Source organism: Mastigoproctus giganteus, chromosome 1 (genome assembly GCF_048544385.1).
Source record: "Mastigoproctus giganteus isolate SK-2022 chromosome 1, ASM4854438v1, whole genome shotgun sequence".
NCBI classification, from domain to species: Eukaryota; Metazoa; Arthropoda; class Arachnida; order Uropygi; family Thelyphonidae; genus Mastigoproctus; species Mastigoproctus giganteus.
In genome coordinates, this window is record NC_143575.1 from 52,387,414 (window position 1) to 52,415,170 (window position 27,757).

At 35.8% G+C, this 27,757-nt stretch overlaps 1 protein-coding gene across 4 annotated transcripts in view; it reads left to right on the plus strand.

Annotated features, from left to right (window-relative positions):
• The window catches only part of hiw (MYC binding protein highwire), a 1,043,263-nt gene that overhangs the window by 173,523 nt on the left and 841,983 nt on the right, over positions 1-27,757 (plus strand). For all 4 annotated transcript variants that reach the window (XM_090372846.1, XM_090372865.1, XM_090372875.1 and 1 more), the window contains exons 13-14: positions 8,727-8,931; positions 18,018-18,185. In XM_090372846.1, the coding sequence (XP_090228972.1) occupies positions 8,727-8,931; positions 18,018-18,185 (373 nt within the window). The remainder of the gene's footprint in view (positions 1-8,726; positions 8,932-18,017; positions 18,186-27,757) is intronic.

The window sequence follows — 27,757 nt, forward strand, 5'->3', positions numbered from 1 at the left end:
ATAAAGTCAAGTGTGATTTTCATGTTAGTCATAGTAGTCTCTTTGAAATTATTCAGTCTGTGGAAACAGATACTATTTCTGTCACTGAAGTTTTGGGAATATGTGAGAGGTAGAACTATCCTATTGGAAGTGGCCTTTGGTTTGTTATTCCTTATTTACTTGTTTGGAAAAAAACCAATGTAATGCTTTGAGAATACTGTTTCCATAAAAAAAAGATGGGGCTAATGACACAGAAGCATGAAAATGCATACAAAGACCAATTTTTTGTGAATTCAGTACAGGTAACCCTCATATAACATGGTAGTTTGGTTCCTACAAAATCTCGTGTAATGCGAAACCGTGTTATACGTAACTAAGAACCAGTACAAAAAGGGGGTTACGTTCCAAAAGCTAACAAAAATACACCATTTTTTTTATAACAATCGGAAACTTAATTTTTATAGTTGTAATAACTTAATATTTTAACTATTATAGTAGTAGTAACTTAAATAGCAATAACTGAACAAACATCTTACCCTACAAACTGTGATAGTTATATGTCAGATAATGTACATTCATTTAATTAAAGAACACGACATGCACAAGTTGCAACAAACACTATATTCACACGTGAGATATGGAGTAATGAGTTTCTGAGCATTTATTTATGTTTTTCATATGATTGAATATTTCATGGAAGGGGAAACGCATTTCACCATAATAATGAAAACCCACAGAATTCCAGCTATCGATACAATAGCAAGTGCAAGAAGATCAAGTTTACTACCCGTTTATAATTGATTACACTAACAGAAAAGACCCAATAAACCGGAAACTGCAAATTGTTTTTATTGTTTTTTGGTAGTGACCTCCAGAAATGTGCTTTAGAAAAATACCATGGAGGCTATAACTAGTGAGTCAACAGCAGGGATTCACAAAAAGGAATGGAAACGTTGAATGTTACATTTAACATAATAGCAGGATTTTCCTAGCACAAAAGCTCAAAAATACTGTGTTGTGCGAGATTTCCTGCAATTCTCAAACTGTGTTGGAGTGAAACAGTGTTATATACGTACCGTGTTGTGCGAGGATTGCCGCAATTTATCAATTGCGTTGGAGCGAAACTATGTTATAGAAGTACCATGTTATACGGGGGTTGCCTGTATATGCAAATTTTGGTATCTACCTAGATGAAACCAATCACACAGATCCACTTAGGTGAAACCAATTCTCATTTTTTAAAGAAAATTTTTGTCTGGAATATTCATCACAAAAAGTGTTGCGAAAAAGTGATTGTAATCAGCTGCTTGTTCTGTTTGACTCATTAAACTTATATATCACCTTCACTTCAGATAAGTAAAACATCATTATTTTCCTTATTTCAGTAAAGTTTCATTATTTTAAGCATTCTCTAGAAAGTTGATGATCATTTAGGTTTCCTGTCACCCCAAATTTCTTTAGCAATTTCCAAAATATTCTTTGTTCCTTTGTTTTGTAAAATTCACATTTAAACTGCTTCTGCAAGAATGAATATTATATTCATTTAAAATAACTGCCTAAAACTAAACAGTATTGTACTAATGCTAATGCCATTGTATACATCTGGAAACACATCTACAGGAGCTGCTTGTGGTTCAACCTTTACTTTATATAATTAAAAATAAAATATATATAAAAAATAAGAATAAGCAAAATCATACTACAGTTGAACTTGTTTATAACGAGCAGGAAATAACGAGATCGTGGTTGTAACGAGTAAAAAGCCATAATGATTTTAATTTATGCATATTCCCATACAATTGCTCACTGTTATAACGAGTGTACTACACGGAAATGCCAAACAAATTTTGGTAACTATGCAAACATTCTTAATTGCTTGGGTAGTCAGAAAAACCCAATTCTTGGAATAGACGAAAATGAAAAGGGCAACTTAGCTTTATGACCACTTGCATCGGACTAGCGGCCGGTTTCCGACCTTGTCCTCCGGGAACAGGGGCTATACAATAGAGTGCATTGGCGTTCTGCTTGTCACATTATCCTATTTACAGATTGTCTTGTATTCACTGAACCATAAATTTATTTCGGGACTTCTAGGAATTTTGGAAATGGGATTTCTAAGATTGTTGTATGCATTTCGAGACTTCTAGGAACGTTGTACGCATTTTGAGTTTCTAAAAACTTTGTTTGCAGATCACTTGATCTTTTTAAAGTAAAATCAGTTAGAAACGAATCCTTCAAGTTTGCCTTGAAGGGTTCATTTCTTGAAGCCAGCGGGTGGTTAATTGCTGGAACAAATTTCCATCTGTCATTGTGGAAGTTGATAGCTTAAATAAATTCAAGGAGGAACTGGATAAACTTTTAGAGTGAATGGTTGTGTGAAATTGTTTTTTTTTTTTTTTTTTGTCTGATGCTACATAAGCTCATGTGCTTGCTTTCTTGCATCACATTCATCTATTACTACTACTACAATGGCGATGAAACGGGACTTTTTTTTATAATTTGACACCTGACAATTCATATAAATTCAAACGGGAAAAATGTGTTGGTGGAAAAAAATCAAAGGCTTGCTTGACGGTGCTCGTGTGTTGTTATTGGAAAATTGTTAAAACCTCAGTGTTTAAAAAACATAAGGAAACTTCCAGTGAATTACACTGCAAACAAGAAAGCTTGGATGACTTCAGATATTTTTCATCAATATGTTTGAAATGATTGGAATAAGACGCTATTCAAAAAGAAGAAAAATGTTTTATTGTTAGTTGATAACTGTTGTGCACATAGCCAGATTCAAAATCTGTCCAACATTAAGCTAGTGTTTCTGCCTCCCAATGTCACATCCATTTTACAACCAATGGATATAGTTTGAAAGGGTTTTATAAAAGATTTCTAGTTTTACATCTGATCAGTCAAAGAGAACAGAAACTTACTGAGTCTATATCGATATTGGATGCTATAAATTTATTGAATGATGCGTGGAACAACGTTACTTCGACAACCACATCGAATTGCTTAAAAAAATCGAAATTTAATTCGAGTGAAATTTCAATTGTAGATGAAGAAGATGGAAATGAAGAAAACAACTTACCATTATCTGAATGGTTGCTACGTAACAACGTTGTAGGTTTTAATACAGATAACATCAATGAATTTGTATGAGTCGATGACAACTTATTAACTAGTGGTCTTCCTACAGAGAGTGACATTGTAGATGCAGTGCTCAACAAAGACGATAACGACGATGGTAAAGATGATATGATGACAATTGAAAGTGAATCAAAATCAATGCTGACAATCTCACAAGCTCAAGGTGCAATGGACACTTTGGTCAATTTCTTGAAGGAACTGAGGCAAGTAATGAGACTTTGAACATGTTGAGTGCTTTAAGGAGAAATTTAAGAAATATCAAAGTGAAATCTTTAAAACAAACATCAATTTTAAGATTCATAAATAAAGACTAATTGAAATTGTGTTTATTATTAAATAGTATGGTTTTTAATTACAGAGAAATAAATTGTCTTTAGTATTAAGTGTATGGTTTTAAAATTACAGACAAATTGTGTTGAATATTAAGTGTATTGTAGTTTTTACAAGCATATCAATACAAAAAATATGTAGGTATATACTTATATTATTTTTTTTTTCTCTAATATTTCTTTTGTTTTTTGAATCTATATTTTTATCAAGTTATTGAGAATTACAAAAAATAGTAAGTAGATTTAACTTATCACTGATATAAAGTGTTCCTTGTTTAACAGCCCCTGGGTTCCCCATCACTGATATAGCGAGTAACAGTTATAACGAGGAAATTATTGGTCCCTTGATGCTCGTTATAACCAACTTCGACTGTATTAAAATGTTTATTTATACTAAGTATAGCTGAAACCCATTAAAACGCGATTCATTAGAACATGATTATGCTTATAATGCAATGCCAGCATGGCTCTCATTTTTCGTCTGTTGAAATGTATTTTTAGTCACTGAATATCAACATTTTGGATTCCCTGTGAACACTTGACAGTATTTTCAGTTTAATGCGAATCCATGATATGCATTATTCTTTGATTTCCGTAAGAACAATAATAAATGACTTATAACTTTACTTGTTGACTACTATTGCGGAGGCACATGCTGGTTTACGACAAACTGGACTTAAATTTCTTGAAACAGAAAAGGTAGCATCCCTTTCAGTTTTACAGTTAAACTGCCTTATTGAATTTGTTAAAAAGAAACAAAGAGATTCAATTAAACAGTCAACCCTTGATACACTTTTATAATATATGAAAGACTTGAAAGTAACGACTAAAATGTGCAAAAGAGTGTTTGCTAACATCTACTTAGTAGTTGAAAGAACATGGTGTATTATTTTTTTTCTCCCGAATTTTCAATTGTTTGTTCAAAACAACAACATAACAGTCAATAGAACTACATGGAAAAGAAACTTTTGTGAGTATTGATTTGTTTTTGTGACAAAAGGTGTGTGTTTATATATATTTAACAACATGAATATTGTTTTTTTAAATACTTTATTGTACAGTGCACCAATAAAAAATATAACAGTGCAATTGCATATTATTTCTATTATTATTCTTTGCGTGATTTTTCTTAGATGTAGTATTGCAATTATCACGCAAAAAAAAAGAGACAAGCAAATTTGATAGTACATGTGAAGTTTGTTTGCTAACATCTGAAAAATGGCTAGAATTTTCTAACTTAGTACAATGCCACTTATATCGCAATATGATTCTTAGGACCTTGAGCATCATGTTATAGTGGGTTTCACCTGTATATGTCTATTTATCCTTATTTATTTTTTATCTTCCAAAACTCCATAGTCATCTTTTAAAATTCAAACAACGATAATTCTGTGGCTAATCAGAATCGTGTGTGTGTGTTTTTATGTGGCTTTATTGTTATTATTATTTTTTTTTATTTTGAACCCTAGAATTCATCCTGGTACATAACTGTTTGTTTGCTGGATACCTCGCTTTTTCAAGATGGCTGCAAGCAGTGAGAATTTCTGTAAATCCTACTTTAATAATGGTTAAGATTGTGTGGGCCACCTTGATGCTCATTACATGCTGGTGAAGTATATTAATATTATACATATATATTGATGCATTGTAATAATATTATAATATCAGCATTTGTGGTCTGCTTTGGACTCTGTGTTATTATTGTTGCTCAGATTATATGAAATTTTTATTCTTTTCCATACATGCATTTATATATATGTATATAAAGTTGAAAATTGATGTTTTTGGTCTAACCATAAAAGAAAGTAGCATTAAGGAAAGGCAGCACTAGTGACATTACCATTAATAGAGGCATATGATGCAAGAAAACAAGCTTATATAGCATCAGCCAAAAAAAAAAAAAAAAAAAAAACCCCGTCCTGTTTCATCCATGCAATTCACTCCAAATGTTTGTCTAGTTTAGACTTGAATTTATTTAAGCTGTCAACTTCCACAACAAATGGAAATGGAAGTTTCTTCCAGCAATCAACCACCCACTGGCTAAAGGCAAATTTCCACACATCTATTCTACAATTGTCTTTCCTCAGTTTGAATTTATGCCCCCTCAGGTGTGGAATCTTAGCAAGAGAAAGAATTTCCTCAGCATTGAGCTTGCTCAAACCATTCAAGGCCTGATACACCTCAATCAGATCACCTTATAGGTGCCTAGTCTCCAGATGCTGCAATTTTCAGAATTTAAGACTTTCTTGTTAACTGTAACCCTTTGTTCCACTCACTAATCTTTTTGTCCTTCTCTGTACTCGTTCCAGCAACTCTACATCTTTCCTAAAATGAGGCCTCTAGACCTGTATGCAGTACTCAAGGCATGGCCTGACCATTGTCTTATACAAAGGAATAATCAACTCCTTATCCCTGCTAGCAAAATTCTTATGTATAATTGAAAAGATCCCATGAGCTACTCTTGCAGCCTGTTTGCACTGCTCAGAAAACTTCATGTCTGACTGCACAATTACCCCCAGGTCTTTTTCATTCTCCACTACCTAGTGTAGTACCACACAGTTGGTACATTACTCTTTGGGTTACTGCTACCCGTATGCAGCACTTTGCATTTGTCAATTTTAAACTTCAGTTGCCACCTCTCAGCCCAACTGCTCAACTTTTCCAGATCCTGTTCCAGTAGCTTACTGTCATTAACAACCTTATCAATCTTTGTATCGTCTGCAAACTTAGACTTTAAGCCTGATGTATCTTCATCAGTATCATTGATAAATATAGAAAACAACAATAGGCCCAACTCGGACCCCTGGGGAACACACTAATAACATTAGTCCACTAAGAGCAGTGTCCATTGATTACTACTCTCTCTCTTCTCCCACTAAACCATCCCTTTATCCATAGCAGCAACTTTCCCTTAATGACACACTGCTCCAACTTGTACAGTAGTCTTCCATGTGGAACAATATCAAAAGTTTTCCTAAAATCCAAGTATATGATTTCAAAATTATTTTTTGCATAGAGTTCCTTTGTGACTATATTGTAGTACCAGTCAAATTGGTCAGACAAGACTTACCCTTAACAAACCCATGCTGTGTCTGAACTATAACTGCAGTCTTGTCTAGGTGATCCTGCAGTGCTTCTTTTGCCAGTGATTCCATTATTTTCCCCAGTACAGAAGTTAAACTAACAGGTCTGTAATTGTTGTTGTTTATAGTTTGTTGTCTGTAGTTGTTGTTGCTTGTAATTGTTGACATTGTTGCTGCTTTCAAATTTTATTCCTTTCAAGTAATTTTGCATTCATCATCATTCTAAGGGCCAAGCCCTGTTGCCATGTTTTTTGTTTTCTCTACTCAACCCGAAAGTGGGGCTTTTTGTTTTGCTTCACTTTAGTTCATTCTTGAGAGTTGGAGCATGTCATCAAGTGGTGTGATTTTTGGTCGTCCTCTGCTCCTTTTCCCTTCAAGCTATCCTTGTAGTATGTTTACTGTCCAATGATTGCATCTCCAGAGATGTCCTAGGAACTGCATCTTTCTCTTTATTATTAATTTTGCAATTAATCAGTACAATAGAAATTTGAGAAATGCTAAATGCAAGGCCTTAATTAGTGATTGCAATCATTACAATGTTTTGTGAGATAGTACATTATCCTGATGAAACAGAACATTTTAAAGAAGTAGTTGACTTTTACTTTTTTGGTTGTTTTGAAAAAAAAAAAAAAAAAAAATTTATGATATCATTATTTTCTCTTTAAATTTTGCAAATGCATTTATAAAATACAATATAAATAAAATTATATAAAAATAAATATAAATATAAATATAAAAAAAAAAAAAAATATATATATATATATAGTTATTCTTTTTGTATTATCATTCTATTGTGGTTTATTCCGTCTTTGTTCATTTTCTTAATTACAGGTATTTGCTACACATAGGTATTATAGTTAATACATTACTGGTCTTTAAGCTAATTTCCCATGGCCATGGGAAATTAAGATAACCGAGATTAGTCTAGCTTAAAGACCAGTAATGTATTAACTATAATACCTATGTGTAGAAAATACCTGTAATTAAGAAAATGAACAAAGACGGAATAAACCACAATAGAATGATAATACAAAAAGAATAACAATATGTACTCTGCTCGTACCCATGCATTGCTAAAACAGCTACTGGGACAACAGAAAAAGCTAGAGATAGAAATAAATTAAGTAAAACTACTATAAAAGCATATTAAAAATAAAATACAACATGAATTATCATATTACAAAAGAATAATATATATAGGATGATTCACTACCAGTGCAACAAACTTGCAGGAGGTGTAGGGGGCACAAAGATGAATCGGAATCACAGCATCGCAGGGTCCGAAATGCCTTTGTCATGCGGTAGAGGACGTTGAACGGGAGGTCGCGTGAACAGTGATCCCTCTGGAAGTCAGCATTTGCGAACTGTTTCTGTTGAAGAAACCAAGTAGCAAAAGTCCTCCGGAGTGGATAATCTGCAGGCTCCAATGATTGGACGCGTTGCAGGTGGTATGAACTCATTTGGTTTGTTGACTGTATCCTCCATACAGTGGATTGGGAAATACCCAATCGTTGGCCTATCGCTCGAGTACTCGTACTGCCATCTGCAAGACATAGGACATTCTCCTCATTGTCTGGCATCCTCGTCGTTTGCTCTCGATTCATGGTACCTCTCGTGAAACAACCAGTCTCATGTAACCTTCTGTGCACATGTGCGAAAATCGTATGATGAGGAGCACGCCTGTGTGGGAAATGTTCCTGGTACAAGCGCAGAGCAGCACTCCCATTACAGTCCGCAGCTCCATACGCGAGGTGCATGTCGGCCAGTTCAACATTTGAATACTCATCCATCCTACTGCCTCGGGAACCGGTTCGCAAATGCTGACTTCCAGTGGGATCGCTGTTCACGCGACCTCCCGTTCAATGTCCTCTACCGCATGACGAAGGCATTTCGGACCCTGCAATGCTATGTGATTCCGATTCATCTTTGTGCACCCTACACCTCCTGCAAGTTTGTCGCACTGGTAGTGAATCACTCTGTATATATAAAATGTAATAAATAGGAAATTACTGTTTCCTACTTATAAAATGTAATAAGTAGGAAATTACACTCAGGCGATGTATATATAAAATTTTATTTTATTTATATAGAACAGCACTGCTGTTAGCATTTATTTTTTTATTTTATTTAGCTATTATTACTGTGTAGTTTTAGAGACCAAATAATAAAATGATGATTTATTTTTGTGGTATAGGTTTTATTTACAGGAAAGTCACAAAGCCTAGGAATTAAGCAAGGTGGGCCTGCAACAGGAAAATGGGCAGAATTACCAATTACAAAATCTCCTAAGATAGTTCATTATTCAGTTGGCCATGATGGACTTCATGCTCTTTTAGTTTCTGAAGATGGTAGTGTATTTTTTGTAGGTCTCGCTCGTCGTGGAGAGGATGGCGATCAGAGTAAGTAATTAGTCCTGAACATTTTGCTTTATCTTGTAGGCTTTATTTTGTTCATTAGTTAGCTATAGAGTTGCTGCCAATTTACCAACCTGTATTTGGATAATTTGGATAAATAGACAAAAATCCTGTGCAAAGTTTAACTTGATGATTGTATGCATACCTGCTAATTTTTCTGTTTCCCACTAATATTTCTAGAAATCTTGTGTCCTGTACATATTTATAGAAGGTTTAGTTTCATTCTGGATTTCAATCCTGTTTGTATTATGTTTTTCAAATATAGTCTTATTGAATTTATTCATATATGGTCTCAAGGCTGCATTTAAGTAGTTGACCATTGCTTTTGTGTGGTTCTTCTCATTTAGTGCAGAGAACAATATATGCTAAGCATCTCATCTACTAAGATCTCATGTCGATTTATGTTGAGACTGATTTAGTTTTCATCTATGAGTATTAAGCAGCAATATTGGTGTCTTCTCTCAGGAGCACAAGTTTTGATAAAAAGTGGAGAAATGCCATCAGGACCTGGGGCTTTCTTGGCATAAATATCATTCAGAATTCGTTTGTCAGAAAACCATGGAAGGAATTGAGTGGAGTGTTTTAGGTATGGTAGAAGGTTGGTATCATCAGTGCAAGGGTTAGAAGAAAAGTAAGATGCTAGTATGTCAGCTTTATCTTTAGCTGAAGATGCAATAGAACCATCAGGTTGTAACAGAGATGGGAGTGTAGATGGTTGCGGCTAATAGCTTTGGTCACAAGTTGTGGCTAATGGCTTTGATACGAAACCAGAATGCTCATCAAGTTGTAGGCCTAGTAAAAGAACAATCAGTTTAAGGTCTTCACAGATGTGCCAAGAAAACTTCTTATACTTGATATACCTGTCAAGGGAAGTTTCATGCTATCATAGGTTTCTTTCATTTGTGCAGACTATACTGAGGATATTGGTGATAAGGTATTTCGTTATGGAGCAACACTGCTTTCAAACTCGTTTTTGAGGAATCAATGAATAATCACCATTCAGCTAAATTTTCTAGGTATGAGCAGAGGCATATGATGCAGAAAAGCAAGCTTATACAGCGTCAGCCAAAAAAAAAAAAAAAAACCTTCCCATTTCACCCATCCATTCGCTCCAGGAGTTTGTCCACTTCTTCCTTGAATTTATTTAAGCTATCAACACCCACTGGCTAAAGGCAAATTTCCGCACATCTATTCTATAATTGTCTTTCCTCAATTTGAATTTATGCCCCTCAGGTGCGAAATTTCAGCAAGAGGAAAAATTTCCTCAGCATTGAGCTTGCTCAAACCATTCAAGGTTTATACACCTCAATCGGATCCCCTTGCAGGTGCCTAATCTCCAGATGCTGCAATTTTCAGAAGTTAAGCCTTTCTTGGTAACAGCAACCCTTTGTTCCACTCACTAATCTTGTTTTTCTTCTCTGTACTTGTTTCAGCAACTCTACATCATTCCTAAAATGAGCCCTCCAGACCTGCATGCAGTACTCAAGGTGTGGCCTGACCATTGCCTTATACAAGGGAATAATCAATTCCTTATCCCTGCTAGCAAAATTCCTATATATAATTGAAAAGACTCCATGAGCTACTCTTGCAGTCTGTCTGCACTGTTCAAAACTTCATATCTGACTGCACAATTACTCCCAGGTCTTTTTCATTCTCCACTACCCTGAGTGTAGTACTACACAGTTGGTACAATTCTCTGGTATTACTTCTACCCATATGCGGTACTTTTCATTTGTCAATGTTAAACTTCACTTGCCACTTCTCAGCCCATCTGTCTAGTAGCTTCCTAGATTAATTTCTGAATGCTTCCATTTTTAGAATTTGCTGTTGGTAATATCATCAGTTGATCCAACTGTATAGAATTTAATAAATCTCTGAGACCACTGTAGTCACCTTTATGAAAGCAAAAACTCTTCCCTTTACCCCATGATGGTAGTTACATCTTTAAGTAAATCTTTAAGATCATCAGTACACTGTGATCACTGCCACCTAGTGGTTCCTTGATCTGTATCCTAGAGTTTCCATTAAAGAGTTTACATGACTGCATAAATCAGATTGCCTTCTTGAGGAAATAAATGTATAGATGTTTACAAAAATAGCCTTTTGTAAATCTCCTTTCAAAAATGTCCTTTTGAAAGGAGATTCCATTCTTTCAGCTCAGAAGCCAAAAGTTTAGCTTGATCTTTAGATAAGTGCAGATCACAAAAAAGATAATTTTGTTCCTCCTGAAATATTAAGTATGAGGAAGAATGTGTAACTTCATGTATGGGGTCACTGACTTGTTGATCTTCTCCATAGTCATTCTGACTCTCACCATCAACTCAAAACCATCTGCTTCATCTTTGTCATCAACAGAGTACAATTAGAAGATATTGTAATTTTCAGTGGTTTTGATACATGTTCTTTACTGTGTAAAACAGGTCTTATAGCTGATTGTATATTTGCACATATTACGATATGTTTAGATTTAGTGGTAATCCCCGAAATGTTTGTTAAATAAAATTAACAATTTTTGGAATGGTCTTTTGGTTCCCTCCAAATTATAAGAACTGCAAATGGCACATGATGTTGAGATCCATTTAACCAGGCACTAAGTAAGTTAACACAACTGATAGAGCAGAAATGAGGGGCCCAAGGCCCCTCATTTCTGCTGTATTTTATTTATTTATTTTTTTGTGCCATTTTATCTGAGCTAATGTTTTTTTTGGAACATGTCTTTAAACTAATTTAAAGTTTGTTTATGTTAAATTTTATCTAGTAGTCTTATGGCGACAAAATGTAAACTGACAGAATTAATCCTGGACATTAAACTGAAAATTATACAAGAGGCTGATAGGATGGAACAAATCAAAACAGACATTGCAAAGCAATACAACATCCCTTTATCTACAATACTGAAAAACTGAAGTGCGTGATACTGGAGCAGCGATAAAAAAACTGGAATGAATTCCTGGTTCAAAACACGAGGAGCTTGAAACAAAAGTTTTCGAGTGGTACCAACAAATGCGTGCATCTAATTTGCCAATATCAGGTTTAATTTTGCAAGAAAAGGCTAAATATCTAGCTCAGCAACATGGAATTAGTGACTTCAAATGCAGCAATGATTGGCTCCAAAGATTTAAAGACAGGAATAACTTGGTTTTGCAAAATGTTTGCTGCTAGTCTGGATTAGTAGACAAAGAAAAGGCTACAGATTGGTTGTGTTCTGTACGGTCCGTTCTTGAACAATATGAGGCAAAGGATATTTTTAATCTTGACGAGATATGTTTATTTTATAATTTTCTGCCAAACAAAACATTTGATGTTCGAGCAGAGTCTTGTCATCATGGTGGAAAATTAGGTAAACAAAGACTTACTGTTCTGTTATGCTGCAATTCAGATGGCAGTACAAAACTGCGTCCACTTGTGATTGGTAAGTTTTCCAAGCCAAGATGTTTTAAAGAAGTTAACCAACTTCCCTATGATTATGGGGCCAATAATGTGCTTGGCTTATGGTCAAAATTTTTCGGTTTTGTTATCAAAAGTGGACAGAAGAATGGCTTCAGAAAAAAAGGAACATTTTGTTGATTCTAGATTGTTGTACAGCACATTCTGCCAAGACACTTAAGTTGACAAATATACGGCTGCTGTTTTTACCTCCCATTACCACCAGTTTTATTCAGCCACTGGATCAAGGTTATTTATGACCTCAAGAGAGCATATAGAGCCTGCCTGATAAGGTACTTGATCCAATATGGAAGGAGGGATGGAACAATTTGCAGCCAAATAGGAATCTCTTGGATGCTATCCGTTATCTTTTTGGGACAGTATTGCATCAAGTGTAATAATCAACTGCTTCAGAAAGAGTGGCTTTGGAGAGAATATTATTGAGAAACATGGACCAGCAGATGAATGTGATAGCAACATTGTGAGGAATGGGGGAATTTGAAGGATCTTGTTGGCGAATTTGAAGAGTTTTGTTAACAGTGAAAGTGAAGAAGCATGCACACACTGCCATCTAAAAAAGATACCCAAATTGCATTGAGTAATAGACAATGTATTGGCCTGCAGTAACATTGATAAAGAAACAATTATTGCATTTGATAATGTCTTTGCTCTAGTTAAAAATACATATAGGACAGGAACTGTGCAAAGAACATTGGATTCTTTCTTTAAATTAGATTAAATTATCAAAAAGTTAATGGTTTATGTCTCCTTTTATATTGAGATTGATTCTTTTTACTGTGATACTAGCCGACCGGGCTAGCCAGGTGGGTAAAGTGCCTGCCTAACAACCCAAAGGTCGCGTGTTCGAATCCCGCCTCGGGCTTGGATCAGAGTAAAACGCAAAAATTTTGGGAGGTGCATTATGGCCACACAAGCTGATGTGCCAGTAACTAACAAAAAAAAAAAAAAAAAAAAAATTCTGTGATACTAAAATATTACTATATATATCAAAATATATACTTAATAGTTAACAGAGCAACAATGGCTCAATGCATTCTACGTTATAAGTAAATTAGTTTAGAAATGGAAGATTTACCTCTATGATGTTTCGTAGAACACTTCAATGCAGATACTCTGAAATTGATTACATGTATTCTGCTCCCTCATAGACAAGATCAGCGATCCAGTGCACCCTTGAATTTGGAGACCCACAGACCCCAACCCCAAAATACATCGAATCACCACCCCAATCTTTGAGAGAGAGAGAGAGAGAGAGAGAGAATACAATATGTCCATATTTTAAAAACAATTTAAATGATTTGAGAATCCATTCTCTTAATACTTTAAAAACTAATATTAAAACATAAAAAAATTAAGAATCCTATAAAACATCAAAAGACTGAAGAATTTTGTACTTCCCTGAAGCGGACAGGGCTTTCCGACTAGTTGCGATCCTGGCACATGCGTATGAAGGACCATGAATCTGAGATGGGGTTAGGGCAATGTACATTGACTGAATTTTGATGTAATTTAATTTCAAATGTCTCCGAAATTAATTGTTCGGTGTAATCATGTTGGATTCTGAGTATTTTTGCTTCATTGAATAGAAAGGTGTGACCTTCACTGATTACATGGAATGTGAGTTCCGAATCCGAGGAGTGGGATGAGAGGACAGATGTTGCATGTTGTCTCATTCTCGTGTTGAGTGTACAATGATTGGATCCCTGGTACGAGGAGTTGTAATCCTTGAAAGATACGTTGTAGAAGAGGATTGGACTTCGTGGTTTTTAGGGCAGGGTGTAGTTTCGTTGTGGGTTTGGCTATGATTTTGAATTGTGTGTCTTTGAAAATACTATTTAGATGTTTGAACCATCGTTCAATATAGGGTAAAGAAAGAAAATATTTTTTTATGTTATTATTGTTGATAACAGGAGAGGTATTGCGTAATCTATTTTTTGCTTGTATCCTTATTTTGTTTATAATAGGTAGGGGGTAACCTCTATTTTGAGATCTGTTTTTTAGTGTTTGTATTTCTGTGTTTAGGGCCGATTCAGATGTTGAGTATTTGTAGGCATTAAGAAATTGATTAAGGATGATGAATCTTTTATAGGTGAAGGGGTGGTAGCTGTTGTAATGAACAAGCATTCCAGTGTTGGTGGCCTTTCTGTATACAGGGTGTCTCAAAAATATTGGTACAAACGTTTGGGGGAGGTAGGTAACATCTAAAGGAATGTGAATTGCATAGGAACCCATAACCGGAAACGTCACTGTAAGTCGGTACACGGCGCTGTTCATCAGTTTGCGAGGGAAAATTTCTGGTTTACTCATTCAAGCAGTAGTCGCCGCACGAAGAGCATGCATCGATATACGAACTGTGAGCTGGCAGACATGCACCTAGTGTATGGATTAGCAGAGGGCAATGGACGAGCCGCTCAACAAATTTATGGAGAACGCTTCCCAGACAGACATGTACCGGACCACTGTTTGTTTGCGCGTGTGCATCAGAATTTGTGTGATTATGGGTCATTTAGAAATAACAGGAGTAGTGCAGGCAGACCATGTTCGACGCAAACTCCCGCCATGGAAAAAAGTGTGTTGAATGCCGTCCAGAATAATCCTACTACCAGCACACGTGCCATTGCCTCTGCCTTAGGAGTGTCTCGTTGCAGTGTACAGCGTGTCTGCCACGACGATTCCTTACACCCCTTTCATCTCCACGCCCCCACGCGGGACAATATTCTGTGCACCCCCACGCGGCACAATATTGCTTCGCAGTAAATGTGTGGGTAGGTATGGTCAGTGACTGCTTAGTCGGCCCATACCTGTTACCATCCCGCATGAACTTGGCTAAATATCGGATCTTTCTTGAACAAGTTCTACCACGGTTACTTGATGATGTTCCAGCAAATGTGAGACACAACATTTGGTTTTAACATGACGGGGTGCCTGCCCATTATGGAAGGTGTGTTCGTGACCAATTGAACAAGTGTTTTGGGCGTCGATGGATTGGCCGTGGTGGACCCATTGCCTGACCCCCACGCTCACCTGATTTATTAAGCCTTGATTTATTTCTGTAGGGGCCCTCAAATCTATCGTGGATGAATCACCTGTGGAGACGGAAATGGATCTCGTGGCGAGACTCGTCTGCGCTGCTGCTACTGTCAAAGAAACTCCAGGTGTGTTCGACCATGTCCGCCAATCCATGCTGTGTCGGTGTCATGCATGCATCGTGTCTCATGGCGGAAACTTCAAGCATCTGTTGTAACATCATGAAATGCATCCATCTCGTACTCCATTGTTAATATTATGTCAAATAAATGTTTACCACTAATTACTGTCTTGTCTCATTTCTGCTTCTTGTGCCTCTGCTACTATTTTCCCATGACGTTTCTGGTTATGGGTTCCTATGCAATTCATATTCCTTTAGGTGTTACGTACCTCCCCTAAACATTTGTACCATATTTTTGAGACACCCTGTATATGCCGAATTGAATTTTGTTCATAACCCGTGTGAGGGTGAAATTTTCTAAATTTCACCCTCACACGGGTTATGAACAAAATTTCGGCTTAATCTTAAATGGATATTATTTAAGGTTTGTAGGATGTCCTGTATGTTCCCTGCATCTGTGATGCAAAGTATATTGTCCAGATATCTACCATAATAGGTGATCTGCGGAAGAAAGGGAGTTAAATGTATTGTTTCGATATTGGTAAGGTATATTCCTGCAAGTAAGCCACTTAGATTTAATCCCATGGGTAGGCTGTTTGTTTGTTTGTTTTGGTAGTTGTTGGCGCATCGGCTTCTGTGGCCATATTGCACCTCCCAAGGTTTTTGCAGTACTTTGATCCAAGCCCGAGGCGGGAATCGAACCCGCGACCTTTGGGTTGCCGGGCAGGTACTTTACCCACTCGGCTAGCCCGGTCGGCAGGGTAGGCTGTAAAACTGTTTGAAGACTTTACCTAGGAAGGTGATATAATTAGCTTCAGTTAAAAGTTTTATCAGGTCGAATATAGCAGTGATCGGGAGTTTTGTATGGTTAATTGGTAGATGGTCTTTGTTTAGCTTTTCCCAGACGATGTCCAGGGTGTATGCAACATTCACGTTGGTATATAAAAAGGTGAAATCTAGGAAAAATAGATTGTCTTCATCATTAAGTGTTTTATCTTTTAGAATTTTAAATAGTGAATCGTAGTTTTTTATTCCAAATTTTATGGTTTGTCTGAACGGTTTGACTATATGTGAGAAGCTAACGCTGAGGATGCAAAATATATACTATACAATATTTTAATTTCTGTTAATTGCTTTTCTCTTAGTTTATCTTACAAATAAAACAGAATCTTTAAACAGTGTGGTATTCCTATTACTGTTGTTATTTGTTGTTATTTAGTTTTTAGGAGCATTAGCAACTAAGGCCATATTGCTCCGGGATATGCGGTGGTCATTCCCTGACCTTTCCGCATCCTCCGTATTTGGTGGTGATGGGCTCGAACCCCGGTCTAATCAAGAAGAATGTGCTATGCACTGCTGCTCCTTCCCACCTGGCTACGGAGTCGCCTCCTATTGTTAGACAAGGTTTTTATTATTTTATTTGATTAATTTAAATTAATTTTTTTAAATTTAAATTTGACATTATTATTATTTATTATTATTCTTCTTAGATATATAGTATGTGCCAAATAAGGAATTTTTTTTTTTTTTTTTTTTTTTTGGGCACATACTATATATCTAAGGGAAAATTTTGACACTTTTGGGGGTCCTTGTTATTACATTACAAAACATGAAAATTTAGGTTCCTTGAACTTTGTATTAATGAGATTCAGTTGTATATTGAAAAAGTCACTAAGTGTTTCCAAAATATTTCATTTTGGAAAATAGTATGTGTTTCTGTAAAGATATTAGTGATCTTTTGAACAAACTGAGCATTGAACTTCTCCCCCCCCATCTCTCGACTTAAATTCACTTGGGACTTTTTATTAGGATTTTATTTATTGGGACAATAAAACAGTTAGTGTTTACCATTGAGGATTCAGGGCAAATGTATCTAGCATGTTAAGGCTATTGATAGGTACTAGTTATGACACATTTTTACAGAATTTGCACTGCCTTTGAGAATCTTTTTCAATAATTTGTGCCATAAAAGACGAAAACAAACAAACAAATCTTTTTCAATATGAGCCGTGCACAGATGTGAAAGCAAACATTTCGGCCACTTTTTTGAATTTTTTTCTGTTAAAAAAAAGAAAGAAATTAATAAATAATTGAGATTGTACAGTGTTTTTTTTTTTTACTAGTAAAATTTGACAAGCTTTAACTTAGCAAGAAAGGATTTTTGATCTGATGCTCACTTTTTTATTATTATTATTATTGGTATCCCAACATTATCCTGACTTTGGACAGGAGAGGAGAGTTTTTTTTTCTGTTTGTTAATCTGGTATCTATCAGAAGCCTGAATTAGGAATAATTTTGATTTCAGCCTAAAAAATTTACTCTTTAATTTCTTGAATTAACTTTTTGCCGTTGTTACTTTCTTCACATATTTTTGTATTTCTTTTTTCATTACAGTGTACTTATATTTGAATAAATGTTTTGTTTTTATTCTTCAGACATTTATTTAAAAATCTTCATGTTAACTCTAAAATTTTAGGTAAAGGCAGGAGACAACCTAAGCCTGTTAAACCAAAGAAGATGATAAAAATGGATGGTCATCATGTAGTAACTACGGCATGCAATAATGGAACTAGTGCGTTGGTTACCAGAGATGGAGAACTGTATTTATTTGGAAAAGATACTGCCCATTCTGATCATAACACAGGTGAATGGACTGAAGTTCTTTTTAAAATTTTCATTATAGCTTTAATGACACTATTAGAAAATGGCATAATTATGCCATCATTTAAGTGATAGTTAGTTTTTATATATATTAAATATTTATCTTTTCTCTGAAAATATAAAATGCTTCATCCATAGATATATAGAAATTATTTCTGCATATTATTTTCAAGAATGAAATCTGAATGGCATGCTTTTGCAGTTGGATGAAGTGATATTTTATTTCTTAACAAACTTGCATCATTATTTTTTACATATATTGTATATTACTGTAATGTACATATATTGTACGTTCTACTGTATTCTTCTTCTTCTTCTTGGTCCTTAGCTGGCAGCTGGGGGAGGCGGTTGGCCACGCAACCAGTATCTACTGTATTAAAAAACAAAACATTTAAAATGGAAATTTCTTAACCAGAGTGCATGCTGCTCACTTTATTTCATTAACTTGCTACCTTGTCAAGTTGCTGGCATATTGAAATCACTGTTAGTAGTATTATGAAGATGCTTGACATGCTGACTGTCTAGATATTCCAGAATACCTATTCAGAAGGTTCGTGAAATCTCTGGACTTTCATGTTTCTAAGTATGTGCTGCAAGTCTGGTCAGGCAAGTCAGTTGAATTTGCAAGACATATGGTACAGGCAGTTCTAGATCTGGTACAGGCAGTTCCCACTTTACGAAGGAGTTTTTGCTTTACAAGTTCTCGGGTTTACGAGTTTTTTTTTTTTTTTTCAAATATCAAGTATGAACAAAATCGAAAATGTGAACATTAATTACAATAAACAAATGCTAAACATTCATAAATGAGGCATTTCACACCACTCGCTTAGCTATACAATGTAGTATTACTGTGCCTGCGTTTGTTAAAGTAGACGAGAGTGCCTTACTGACTCACATAACATAAAGCAGTTACCATACGGACGTTACAACGAGTGATTGCATTGCTCTTCATTTTCTCTGCCTTGTCTTATTTCAAATGTATCCCCCTTATTAATACTGTACAGTATGCCAAAAATACTATGGAGAGTGATGTTAATAAAAAGAAACAGCAAAGAGGAATAACATTGGAAACAAAATATCAGATCGTAAGCAAACATGCAGCTGGACTGGCTGTTAAAGATCTTTGTGCAAAATGTTATCATGAAATTTATAAAGCAAAGAGAAAACTGTATTTTGAAAAAACAATTCTTGAAGCATTTCTGTAGAGGATGACTCCTTCTGCTTCCAATAAACTAACAACGAGTGTTGAACTAGCAACGAGTGTTGAACCAACAACGAGTGTTGAACCAACAACGAGTGTTGAACCAACAATGAGTGACGAACCATCAACAAGTGTGCAGTTGATGATGATGAAGAATAAACATTCTTTAACGTTTGTGTGAAATAAATTATTTCTTTATTATTATAATTTGCTTGATTTTAAAGTTTATGTTTTCATTTCTTTGGATAAATAGATCATTGTTTAAGCAAAAACTATTGTTTTGATGACCTTTATTTTAACATTACTATGGTAAAATTTCATTGTTGAGAACATAAATCCTGTTTTTAACATTGCATTTATGAAAATTAATTCCCGCTTTATGAGCGTGTGCTAGGAATGAATTAACTTGTCAAGTTGGGAACTACCTGTATGTAGTTAGTTCATTTCTATGACCACGGGCAGGCACTTTTGCTCTCATTGGATGATGCATCAGAGTGAACTCGATTGAAATGTGTTAACAACTAGTGGTCCTCATAAAAATGCATCTTATGTTTTTGATATTATTATATCCTTTCACTGACCCAGCAATTTCAGTTAATGTGCTTTAATCAACTTATGTAATTACATGGAGCAATATGTGACTTACTTACTCTGAATTGATCTGATTGTTGCACACAGGATTTCGAACAAAAGTGTATTGCTCCAAATTAACAATATTGGTGAATCACAAGAGATTTGTGATTCACAACATCACGAGAGATTTGTGTTTCAACATTCATTCATAGTCATTGGTCATCAGAATATGGTATTTATAGCTTTTTGCTTCTAAACTAATTTATTTTTCAAATATTCTGTTTTTAGTATTCTACACTTATGGATTTTACAATTAGCTCAACCTTGAAGTGAAAGCAGGATTAGACATGCATATTTCTTACATCAGAAATGATGTTAAGTATATAGAATATTTTATTTTTCAAGGCCATGTAATTTTGAGTGATGTGATTTGTATTCAGGTAACTGTGATAATTAATAGATATTTCAGAATATCAAGAAATGGGTAGTTGTTGGATGTGCTCTTGTTGTTTTATATAGTACATTGTTTCTCTTGAAATAAGCATATCAGCACTGGTGAAAATGCTTTTATGCTTATTTTAGCTGTTAAAATACAAATATTTTCCAACTGTGCCATTTCCACTTAGTGAATGCTTTCAACAACTTCATGGCTAGCTATGTCAGTTTAGGGCCCCTTTCCAAGACATCCAACAGTCATATCATCCTTTCCTACTATCCAGATAGGATGAGAAGTTCACCAAATTGGCCAAGAAATATAAAATCAAGCTCTAGCTCCAAGGTAATAGGTAACTCAAATAACACTCCAGAGCTTTCCTGCCTCAGTACTGAAAACCAAGGATACAGTCTACATTACCTGCCATTGCAGCAGGACCTATAAGAGAGGGTTTGAAAAGTTTGTGACCCGAGTATGAAAGAGTAGTGGTAAAGTGTTAAAAAAGTCTGTACTCAGTGTATAATATTTCAAATAATTATGTTGGAATATGACTTAGCAGGCAACTAGGGAAAGGCTCAAGATTAACTGCTGTGTCTTTGTTTCACAAGTGGCGCTCGGTTGTAAGTATAAATCTGTACTATTTATTTTGTATGTAGAAGTTAGTGTGTCCACAGGCCAACCCACCAAGTTTCATGCTATTTAAATAACATATTTTTTTAAGTACAAGTTCCGAAGTCAGCAAAGTTGTGTGAATGAGAAAAGATTGTTCACCATTCAGTTATCCAATATTTAGGGAAAAAAGTGACTAATGCCAAAGCAATTCATAAGGCTATGATTACAACATTGGGGGAGGATATCCCTTCCTATTCCATGGTTAAGTAGTGAGCAGAAGAGTTTAAATGAGGGAGGGGAAAGCCCAGAAGATGATCCATGTTGTGGAAGGCTGCAGCATCCAACACCCCAGAAGTTGTTAGCAGTTTGCGTATTCTGGCGATAGGCGATTGATAAATGATGGTTTGGTATATTGCCAGCATCTTGGGCATCTCATCTGAATCACATAATAACAGGTTCTGATTATGAAAAAGCTGTTAGCACAGAGTCCCAAAGTTGTTGACAGCAGATCAAAAACACATATAGGAGTTGTGAAGTCAAGTGAATATTTGCATTGTTTCCAAGCAAATTGATCCAGTAAATTTCCTTGCAAAGTTTGTGACCACGGATGAGATGCGGGGCCATCACTTTGCCAGAGACAAAGGAGCAGTCCAAACAGTGGAAACACAGCTCTTTGACCTTTACAAAAAAAAAAAAAAACTTTTTTTTTTTTTTTTTTTTTTTGCAAAGGTCACACTGCATGAGTATGGCTATTAAATCTAGCACCATTGGACTTTCACCTATTTCCTAATTTGAAAAAATACCTGTCTGACATTGAAATTCCCACCGACAGTGATGTCCTTGTTGCAGTGAATTTGATGCATTTGTGGAAGCCGAAGAGAAACTTTCTTTGCAGCTTGAATCAGTTGCATTGCAGCATTGGTGGTAAAAGTGTATTGACTTCAATGGAGTTGAAACATAACATGTTACTAGACTCCTTAAATAAATCTTTCATACTCAGGCTACAGACTTTCAAAATGCCCTTGTATAGGCCAATTCTACAGGAAATTGAAAGCTGCATGCAAATCACACTAGGCTTCACAACCTAGCCTCCAGTGGTGTGACATGCCACAGCTTTAACCTGAAAGCTCCCTACTTTTAGCAGTAGAAGCACCAGAAGGGAAGACCCCTGAATACACCTCTTTCCCTTTTCCAACTGATCCTACCTATCCTTCCTATTCAGTTTCCTCTTCCCTTTTTCTTTCCATTCTTCCACCTCCAATTTCTTCCCCTGCTTTTTCCACCAAATTTTCTGACTCTCCCAACACACCTTTCTTCCTTCTTTCATTTTCCTCTCCTCTCAACAACCATAATGGAAGAACTAGTAGTGATGAGGAAACCTACCTGAGTTGGCCCCAGATACTATGCAATTTTGTGATCAAGCATTATTGACAAAGTAGTAGGCGGCACTGTTCCTGCCTCTACATGTCAGGACCACTAATCTGGAGGGGAAAATCTCTGCTTTACAGGGTGCCACAGAGCAAATTGATTCCAAAACCCAGAAATCTTTTGGGCTCACAGACCAAGTTCTGACAAGCTAAAAATATGAGGAACCCAGTTCGGTTGCATCAAAAGACACAGAATCTGATAATGGCAGAATCTGCACTTCGGCATTCAGTTTTACACTCAGCACAAGACCAACCAGTTGGAAAATGCCTAGAAAGTATATAATAGAAAATCCGAAGACATTTCATCATTTAAGATGAGAGGATTTGCTAGTTGAATTTGCCACTGCTCAACTACAAAAGCTCACAACCTCTGCTAGAACTTTTGTTACCATTTTCTCAACACATCTTGATGCATTTTGCCTTGCATCAAGAGGTGTCATTAGTCTATCAGTTGAATAACTAAAACAAGAACTGCAAGATCAAGGCACCATCAACCTCCCACCCCACTATTTGTCATCATTTAAAAAAAAATCAAAATCTAGACGAATGCAGACTGCTAAAAATTACTTGACCAATGCAATATGATAATGCTCAGTAATGATGGAAACACACACACACACACACACACACACACACACACACACACACACACACACACACGCATTTTCCTACATCATATTCTTCATCCACAGGTGTCTCCCTATGCTTAGTCCATTTAAATATACCTTCCATATGGATGAATTGTTCATAGCAACTATCTTGGGTAATGACCACTACCCTGTGGTGTATGCTGTATTGATAATAGAATTCTTCACCTTTGCCACCATATTGCTTCTCCTTGTTAGTTGTTGGCGCATCAGCTTCTATGGCCATAATGCACCTCCCAAAGCTTTTGCATTTTACTGTGATCCAAGCCCAAGGTGGGAATCGAACCTGCGACCTTTGGGTTGCCAGGCAGGCACTTTACCTACCTGGCTAGCCCTGTCGGCCCACCATATTGCAAAATGAAATTTTCTAAAGCTGACTTGGGTGTATACAAGTAGCAAGTCAGAAGAAAAGGAAGGAGAGGAGAAGAAGAGGCGGAAGAAGAGCTAACTAGAAGAAGAAGAAGTGGTCCAACAGATGTCCTTGCTCAGCAGTAGAATATACATTTAACTAAATACAGGGTAGGCCAAAAGTCAAAGGGATTTTAAAAATTTTAAACTTTTTTTCTATGATAGTGTTTAATTTTTTTTGTTTGTAGATAAAAAAGTCTGGAATTTAATAGTGGAGCCTTACACAGTTGGGCAATGTACCAAGATTATTGAATTTTATTTTGCAAACCAATGCTATGTTATTCATACAAAGAGAGCCTATCTATCAAAGACATAAAGTTAAATCTTGACCACCAGAATCCATGATTTGTTGTCTTGTTGTATGATTACAAAAACGGGAGTTTGTAGCCGATTTTCCATGAAGCAGAAGAAAATAAACATCTCGGTTTGGATTACTAAGAATGTTACTGAGGCACATTTTGAGAAGCAGTTTACACCTATTTCCATACAAGCTGCAATTGGTGCATGAATTGTGAAACCGACAGATCGGGTTCAGTTCTTATCATATGCAGCTACTTTTCAAGAATTGGCTAAATGACAAATTCATTCACAAGCTGATTATCAGTGATGAGGCACATTTTGGGGTGTCAGTAATCCAAGACTAGTTCACCAGTGACAAATGCACCCACTTTGCTATACAGTTTGATGTGATGTTACATCTGAAAGGATCATTGGTCCTCACCTCTTTGAGGATGAAGATGATGATGCTGTCAATGTAAATGGCAACCGCTATTGGGAATTAGAAATTTTTTATGTCCAGAGCTTGTAGGCAATCCAACAATGTGGTTCCAGCAAGATGTTGCAACAGCATGCACTGCTCAAGAGACTATGGGCCTTTTAAGATCAATTTTGGCGAACACAAAAAATTCTACATTTAATTGGCGTCCATGTTCGTCTGATTTATCATCTCCAGATTTCTTCCTTTGGGGCTGTCTGAAGGAACGTGTTTATGCAAACAAACTAGCAATGTAGAGACATTATAGAATAATATCCGAGACGGAATTAACGATTTAGAACTTGATGGTAAATGCACTCAAAATGCACTTCACATCTTTGTGAAGTTTAAAATGGTGGGCATTTAAGTGAAAATTTTTCATAATTAGTTTTAATAATTATTTCGTTCAGTGGCCATTCATATACTGATGTTTTCATTTTATTTCTTGTTTTTACTCAATTTTGAAAAATTTATAGGTATACAAACCCCTTCGTGACTTTTGGTCCACCCTATACTAAAGACAACAGACCTAGCAATTATGAAACAATCCAAAAAATTTAAACATACTTTAAATGTGGTGGGATGATGAAGGTGAATATGGCAAACAAGAAAAGAACAGAGAATGGAACATCTTCATTAAGTTCCCAACAACAGCGAATCTCATTTACTTTAAACAGGCTTGAAAAACTGAAACATGTTAGGCAGATTAGCAGAAGGAAAGCACGTATTTTATTGTAGTTTTTGTGACTACAGTCACTACAGTCACAAAAACTACAATAAAAGTACAAATGATATGAGTAAAATACAAGGAATGTACAGGTAATCTTCGTATAACACGGTAGTTTGGCTCCTACAAAATCTTGTGTAATGCGAAAGCATGTTATACCGGACTAAGAACCGGTACAAACAGGGGGGTTATGTTCCAAAAGCTAACAAAAATATGCATTTTTTTTTTTTTTTATAACCATCGAAAACTTAATTTTTATAGTAGTAATAACTTAATATTTTAACTTTATTTTTATAATAATAGTAACTTAAATAGTAATAACTGAGCAAACTTCTTACCCTACAAACTGTGATACTTATATGTGAGATAATGCACATTCATTTAATTTTCTTCCTCTTCATCGCTGCTAAGCACAATATCTCTTCTGCAGCATCTAGATTTCGTGTACCTTGTGCTCTCTTTAAAAGACGCAAACTGCACTCTTCAAAATCAGTTATTTTTTATGGTTTCAAACAAGCACAAGTTCAATATCACAGAACCCAGGAATCTCCCAACAAAATACAGTGGAAACCTCCTCCCCCCCACTTTAAATGATATGTGAAAATCTGAAGAATATTATTGTTAATAGCCATATGGTGCAAGGAAGCCTGAGGCTTATGGTGCACCAGGAAAAAAAAATTCCCAAGTTACCCTGAGAGAGAGAGAGAGAGAGAGAGAGAGAGAGAGAGAGAGAGAGAGAGAGAGAGAGAGAGAGAGTCAAAAGTAGAAGGGAATCACCAAGAAAGAGAAGAATGATGATATCCAGCTCAGGACCCTGGGTGTGCCAAGCCCATACTCACTAGATGTTGTGAGCTCCCGTACGTACTGTAATATATACATCCTTACGTACTGTAATATATACATACTAATTGATATTTCTGTTCAGTAACTTTTTTTTTGTTGTTGTAAAATTTAAAACAGTAAAAATGATAAGCAATTAATAACAAAGAATACAGCATGCACAAGTTGCAACAAACACGATACACACAAGTGAGATACGGAGTACTGTAATGAGTTTCTGAAAATTTATTTATGTTTTTTATATGATTGAATATTTCATGGAAGGGGAAACACATTTCACCATAATAACATGAAAATCCACAGAATTCCAGCTATCGGTACTATAGCAAATGCAAGAAAATAGGGTTTACTACCTGTTTATAAATGATTACACTAACAGAAAAGCCCAATAAATCAGAAACTGAAAATTATTTTTATTGTTTTATGGTAGTGACCTCCAGTAATGTGCTTTAGAAAAATATCACGAAGACAATAACAACTAGTGAGTCAACAGCAGGGATTCACACAAAGAATGGAAACGATGAAAATTACATCTAACATAATAGCAGGGTTTTCCCAGTACAAAAACTCAAAAAATGTGAGATTTCCAGCAATTCTCAAATCATGTTAGTGCAAAACCTTGTTGTAGAAGTACCAGGTTGTGCAAGGATTGGCATACTTTATCAATCATGTTAGAGCAAAACCGTATTGTAGAAGTACCATGTTATATGGGGGGTTGCCTGTACTCTAAACATTCATATATCAATTTTCCAATACTCACTGTGAATGGTCAAGATGTTACTAAACTTGAGGACTCAGCAAATACTTTAGGTGAATAGTTTGCAGAAATTTCAGCTGCAACCTCTTTCTCGTCCTAGTTTCAGACAAAAAAAAATCTGGTTGAAAAACATCTGATTAACTTAGAATTGGTATCCATCGTTGTATATGACCTCCTTCCCTTCATGTTGTCAGAATTGCACACCAAACGTAGCGCATCAAGACCAGATGGAATCACCACATCATTATAGATCAACTTACTGAACCAACCCTTATGAAACTGTGACTGCTCTATAATAGAATATTCACAGAAAATGCCTTCTGGAAAATGGTGGCATTAGAATTATCACAGGCATATGATGCAAGAAAGCAAGCTTATACAGCATCAGCCAAAAAACAAAAAAAACAATTTCACACATCAGTTTGCTCTAAAGGTTTTTCCAGTTCTTCCTTGAATTTATTTAAGCTATCAACTTCCACAACGACTGGTGGAAGTTCGTTTCAGCAATCAACTACCTGCTGGCTAAAGGCAAATTTCCATGCATTTATTGTACAACTGTCTTTCCTCAATTTGAATTTATTTCCTCTGAGGTTTGTAATCTGAGCAAGAGGAAGAATCCCATCAGCATTGAGCCTGCTACCCATATGCAGTACTTTGCATTTGTCAATGTTGAACTTCAGTTGCCACTTCTCAGCCCATCTGTCCTGCTTTTCTAGATCCTGTTGCAGTAGCATCCTCTCATTACTGTTATTAACAACCTTGCCAACCTTTGTATCATCTCAAAACTTGGACATTAAGCCTGTTATACCTTCATCAATATCATTGATAAATATAGAAAACAACAATGGGCCCAACACTGAACCCTGGGGGGACTCCACTAATAACATTAGTCCACAAAGAGCAGTGTCCATTGATTAACTCTCTCTGTCTTCTTCCACTCAGTCACCCTTTCATCCATTGTAGCAACTTGCCCTTGATCCATACTGCCCCAATTTGTTCAGTAGTCTTCCATTGGGAACAGTATCAAAAGCTTTCCTGAAATCCAAGTATATGGTATCAAAATTATTTTTTGCATCCAGTTCCTTTGTGACTACATCATAGTATACAATCAAATTGGTCAGACAAAATTTTCCCTTAACAAACCCATGCTGTGTCTGAATTATTACTGCAATCTTG